Genomic DNA, 6000 nt, shown 5'->3' on the forward strand with positions numbered 1-6000 from the left:
TCCTTTAGTTCTAATTTCCTTTAATTCATCTAAATATCATTGTGTTTATTAAAAAATTATGTATTGAGAAATTCCTTTAGCCAGGAATTTTTCTATACCTTTAAAGTTGCATTATTTTATAGTACTTGGCCCAAAGAAAGAGAGGCTTCAAAGCTAAGGCAAGCAAGATGGTAAAGACAAAATCTGGATGACTTGGGCAAAGAAATCTGGGAAAGTCAAGCAAAAATTAGTTTTCATTTTTTTGACTCTTTAACTTTTTAATATGTAAAGGTGGGGCAGATTTCTCTTCTTAAAGTAGAACTTTTTCCCAGAATAAGGATCCAGTTTTATTTCCTTAAAACTATCTTCACTTTTAGTATAATTGAGATTGCCTTTCTTAATTAATTAAATGTCACAACTCCAAAATAATTGTTTTGTGAATAATTATGTTAGCCGTCTTCTGTTTTTATCACCATGCCACCCTTTTTTTTTCAACATGGATAACTATCTTAAAATGTTTTTTCATGGGTTTTATATAATTCTGTAATAATTCTGGTAGGAAATAAATTATTTTAATATGCAAATTAGCTCTTCATGATAAAATATTTCCTAAATAATTTTTAATGTTATTTTATTTTTATTACATAGAGAACAGAATTATACAGCTTTCTGGATTTCCTATTATGCCTGCTGTCAGCTGGCAGCAATAAGAAAGACCCTTTTTCAAATTATTTAATAATTCTTCAGTGTATTCTAATTTAGACACATATGTCGTTGAAGATATTTACAAACCATTTGGGGGCTTTATTGAAAAATTATACCATTTTAATTCTTTCATTAAAAAATAATGTGGATGACCTGAGAAATAGAGGGAAAATTAACAAATTTGAACCCTTTTGTTTGTAAGTTATATGCATGTGTATGTTTTTATATAATTGTAATAATAGAATACATGAATTATGTATACTTTTTTAAACCTAGCGTATTATCAGAAATGTTTTAGTATAAAAAGATGCACTGAAACATCCTATGGGAAGTCCGTAATTCTGTAGGCAAACTTGTTTCTTATTCCAATGTGTTACTTGCCTGGTTAGCCCAGATGATTGAACCATGGGACAAAACTGATGAAGGTTATGGTTTCAATTTCTGGGTAGGGCAGTTAGTTTTACTCTGTTTCATGGCCACACGAAGGGACTAAATGACTAAGAAAGAAAATGTGTATGCATTCGTGTGAATTCATCTCCTCTGCAGGAAAGAAACACCCAGAACACAAGACCTAGGTTTGCTCCAATCCCTGTCATTAGTGTCAGGATGAAAAGAAACAAGAAGAGGAAAGTCTTGATCCTTCAAATACAAAAGTGAATGCGATATAGCTTTCATCTCCGTAATATAACATAATGACCTGCCTTTTTATAGTTACCGTTGAGGGGTTCCAGCTGATCACCTGCCCGAAATTATTGCAAGCCTGGCGGGAAGCATTTGAGGAGGCACAGTCCTGTTTCCATTTCACGAGGAAATCGTTTAGCAAATTACTGCTGTTCTGTAAATTACTGTGCTGCATAACTTTCATACTGAGAAACTATCTTTTTCCATAAAAATTGTAGATGAAAGGTTTCTACAATAAATGACCTGTGTTTAAAACAAAACCATTCCTAGAATTTAGAGAACATGATATAGCATTTCTCATGTGGAAATAAAAACAAATACATTTTTATTACTAATATTACACAGTGACATATTCTCTAGTAAAGACAGTTTTTAATTTATTTACTTTGTTCCCCATTGAGGTGAATGCACAGAGGCTTCTGAGGGTGAAATAACAAGCTAAATATTTATTTTTTTAAAGGAAAAGAACTAATTTTGGAAATTACAGTTCTTAAAGACTCTGTTTCATATCCTGAAGAGAGGCCCCACAATTGGTAATCAACCTAAATAGAACACAGTGTTGGGAACAGTTTTTATTATGCCAAGTCTTGTTTAGGATATCAATGTGAAGGGAAGTAGATCAGTTCTTTTAATTTTGCATTGAGGTAATATTGGCCCAAACATAATCTGGGGAAATGTGGCCTTATTCCCACAATCATTATGACTAAGAGGTTCACACTCCAAATAGGATGATCATTGCTGATGTGGCAGAATGCATACAAAAGCACTAATTCCTCTGGCCTTTTCTAGAAACACTTGGATAATGGAACACAGAGCTGGCTCATTTCATTTCAGTGGCAATAAGATAGAAAAGCAGAGGCAGGATAGAAAGCAATTCTTCAGAGAATGAAGTCCCATTTTAGTGCTGCCTTTTCATAAAAAAAAAAAGGGCTTAGAAAGAAGAGTGAATGACTGATACTCAGAAAGACTAGTGAATAATAAGTAAACCCTCCCAAACTTAAAGATTGTTATGAATAATGCAAACAAAATGCTTCCATGGTAGTTAAAATTTAAAAATAACAATCACAATAGGTGCATATTAAAATTGTCATCTTATATCTAGAACTAGTTATAATATCACTAGACAAATACCTGATATTTGAATCTATAGTTAAATAAAGTTGTGGGGCAAATGTGAAGATTCAGAAGAATGGCATAAATACGGTTTCACTGTTGCAAATACAAGCCTTAAGGAAAAGGTTAAAAGAACTGTTACGACTTATTCTGAAGATGAGTAGACTAAGAAGCAATTTTTATCATTTTCTTCCAGCCTTTCTCAACCAGTGTTCTTCTAAACTACAGAATTTAGAAGATATTTTAAGTAACACTTTTCAATTTCTCCCATGGATGTTGCATAACTAGTACCATTCTATAAACATTAAAGAGAAGTTAATTCATTAATACAAGGGTAACTTACAGCACAATTCTCATTTGTAATGGAAGTTGATGGCAATTGGACACACAGTGGATCATAAACTAATGTTAGCAAAACATATGGAAACTAGAAAATCCATTTTAAAGCAAGATATATATATATAATAAATAAGATAAAGAGTAGATTTCCTAGATATAAATTAATTAGCATTATAATAGCTTATTGAAGAAAATTATACATTTTCCTTGTTTGAAGGATTTCGAGGTTTGGATTTACTTTATTCTCACTGGAATGGGATGAAGTGCAAACTCTCTATAGGCAGAGTTCTTGTCCCAATCTTAAATGTGTGTTTGGCTCTTTCAATGTGGAGCTATTCAAATGCCTACAGTGGTGAAGTCGCAAGGTTAGAAGGGGAAAGAGGAAGATATGGTACTGCAGCTAAGAGGCAGTATCTGAGATCTATTTCTTCTCTGAAGAGCTCAGCTCAGGATGCAGAGAAACACCCATCAAAAAACTTCACATGGACAGAGAGAAAGTTGACTCTAAAGGAATCGAGAAGCGTAACGTGAACTTCAGGCTGCTTAGGGGTTCTTCCTAAATATATTTTGTTATATCCCTAATATTAATCTTTTTCTAAAAGATAATGCCTGTTGAATATAGAACACTGCTTTAAGAATGCAGAATTGTCAATCTGAAAATAAATGATTATTCTTCAGGACTACAGACAAAGACATGCAAGACTAAATATTCATAAAGTAGATTCAATGGAAATTTTGGTGTTTTACTTTCTAAAAGCAACCTGGTTTCTTATATCTATTTTGTGATGCATGCAAACATAGGAAAATTCTGGATATTTAAACTTTTATTAGTTAACTTCCAAATAATTGAAGTCCTACTGTACATTCTTACTCATAGTGATAATTTATTAATTAATCCAGATTATCCTGAATCTAAAATTGTTCACAAAGATCACTGTTGACTTGGATTGTGCATTTAAACTGTAAATGCCTTTTTCTAATGATACTTTAAGGAGTATTTGGACAAGGCATCAGTCACACTGTGGATACAATCTGCTTTCTCTGGCAACTTATTATTAATGTAAAATGAGAGTCCATATTGATCTTTGCTTATGCAGGAAGTTCACATGAATTCCATGAAACTGCAAGTGAAAAATGAAGGGCAAATTTTGGCTTCTAATAAAACAGTAGCTTGAATATTTCAGTGCAAATATCTCTTTTGTAATAAACAAAGGTACCTTTTACTTGCAGAACTTTCCATTGTAACGAAGTCATGGTTAGAACGGTTAAAATAGGATAATACTTGAAAGTGAATGAGTACATGAATAAGATTTTGTGTTGCTTTACCTAATTCCTGCCCTTTTTTTCCATTTACAGTTATCCAAGAGCAAGAAAATGAACCTGAGCCCCTATCCTTGAGCTCAGACATCTCCTTAAATAAGTCACAGTCAGATGACTGCCCAAGGGACTCTGGTTGTTATATCTCATCAGGAAATTCAGATAATGGCAAAGAGGATCTGGAGTCTGAAAATCTGTCTGACATGGTACATAAGATTACTATCACAGAGCCAAGTGACTGAACACACATTCCCAACTATATATCTACAGATGCATTCCGTTTTAACTCTTCTTGAGCTAAAACGTCAAATAGGAGAGGAAGATAAATATTTGTAAATAAAACCTAAAGTTTAAATGTTTTAATCTGAATAATTGTACATAAAATTTTGTATCTCTAACATTCCAAATTATTGTCAATAAATACATATTTATTATTTTAAATGCTATGTGTTAATATTTCACTTGCCTGTATTAGAAAGGCAAAATGTAAGACTTTGGTATGTGTGACACAGGCTTTATTCGGCTTTATTTTACAAGTACAATATCTGCAAAAAACAAAGTAACCTTTTTTCATACCTGCCAGTTTTGAATTTATATATGTTATTGAACAAATAGTGATAGAGGATTAGCTGTTGAAACAAGTTGTCCAAGCAATGTTATATTCATTTTTATACTTATCGGGAAAGTGTGAGTGAATATTGGATATATTTTATCCCGATCCACAGTGGAGTTTTAGTAATTATATTTTGTTGATTTCTTCATTTTGTTTTCTGGTATAAAAGTATAGATAATGTGTTGTCACTTCTGATTTAGTGAAACCAATTGTAATAATTGTGCAGGTATTTTGTCTTTAAGTGTAAATATTTTAAAATTTGACATACCCTAATGTCAATAATAAAAAGAACTATTTGCATATTGCATTTTCCAGAGTAATGTTACTTACGGGTTTTAATATTGGACTTTAGAGAAAATATCTCCTCCCAGACACCCCTCACCTTTTGTAATATAAGTGCATCCCATAGCAATAATCTCAACCTCCTCAACCTCATCTGTCCCCTGAACCCCAGTGATGTTTATCTGACTCACTTGATACCCCCAGGAAACTTCAATTCAACATAACCAAACCATCGATTTTCTCTACAAATTTGTTTCTGCTTTTTTATTGCCAACTCCTCTTTACTGCTACTAACACCCAGCCAGTCATCAAAGCAGAAAATCACTTCTTGCTTCATCTCACATATATCCTCCTCATACAAATTCAGTAAGTAATCAAGTCCTATGGATCCTACCGCTAAAAATGCTTTCGTATTCATGGCGTTCTATCCATTTCCATGGTGGTTGTCTTGCTTTGGATCCTCGTGATCTCACGCACGGAATATGGCAGTAGCTTTCCAGCTGACCCCCTACCTTCTCATCCATCCTCCACACAGCCTTCAGATAAATCTTATCTTTCTAACCCACGAATCAAATCAGGTACTTTTCTGTTTGAAAGTTTTGGATGGCTTCTCATTGTCTTTAGTATAACATCCAGACTTGCTTCCAGGCTGCATAAGGTCTTCCCCAATTGCTTTTTACCTACCTTATGAATTGTAACTACCCCCTCACCATCACCACCATACACACACACCTCTCAATCTACACTCCATCCATAACAATACACTTGCAATTTTCTTCCATTTGTGACTTTTCATATGCTATTTATTTTCCTGGATTGTCTCCTGCTATTTTCCACATTAGGAAGTCTCCCTCTTTCCTCCATCCTGAAGGTCACTTACTCTGTGAAGCCTTCCATGATTCCCATTGGTGCTCTCTTCTTTGTGTTTCCATAGCAACTTGTAAATTGTGAGTCATAGCACTTGTCATATT

At 33.5% G+C, this 6000-nt stretch overlaps 1 protein-coding gene across 3 annotated transcripts in view; it reads left to right on the forward strand.

The window, feature by feature from the left end:
• SAMSN1 (SAM domain, SH3 domain and nuclear localization signals 1) overlaps positions 1-5054 on the forward strand; it is a 166848-nt gene extending 161794 nt beyond the window's left edge. For 2 of the 3 annotated variants that reach the window (XM_058427812.1, XM_032175258.2), the window contains one exon: positions 4174-5054. In XM_058427812.1, coding sequence (XP_058283795.1) covers positions 4174-4376 — 203 coding nt within the window. In that variant the 3' untranslated portion in view covers positions 4377-5054. The remainder of the gene's footprint in view (positions 1-4173) is intronic. The other variant, XM_058427814.1, reaches the window with a different exon arrangement.
• Positions 5055-6000: the final 946 nt, after the last annotated feature.

This window comes from Hylobates moloch, unplaced genomic scaffold, assembly GCF_009828535.3.
Source record: "Hylobates moloch isolate HMO894 unplaced genomic scaffold, HMol_V3 SCAFFOLD_14, whole genome shotgun sequence".
Classification (NCBI taxonomy): domain Eukaryota; kingdom Metazoa; phylum Chordata; class Mammalia; order Primates; family Hylobatidae; genus Hylobates; species Hylobates moloch.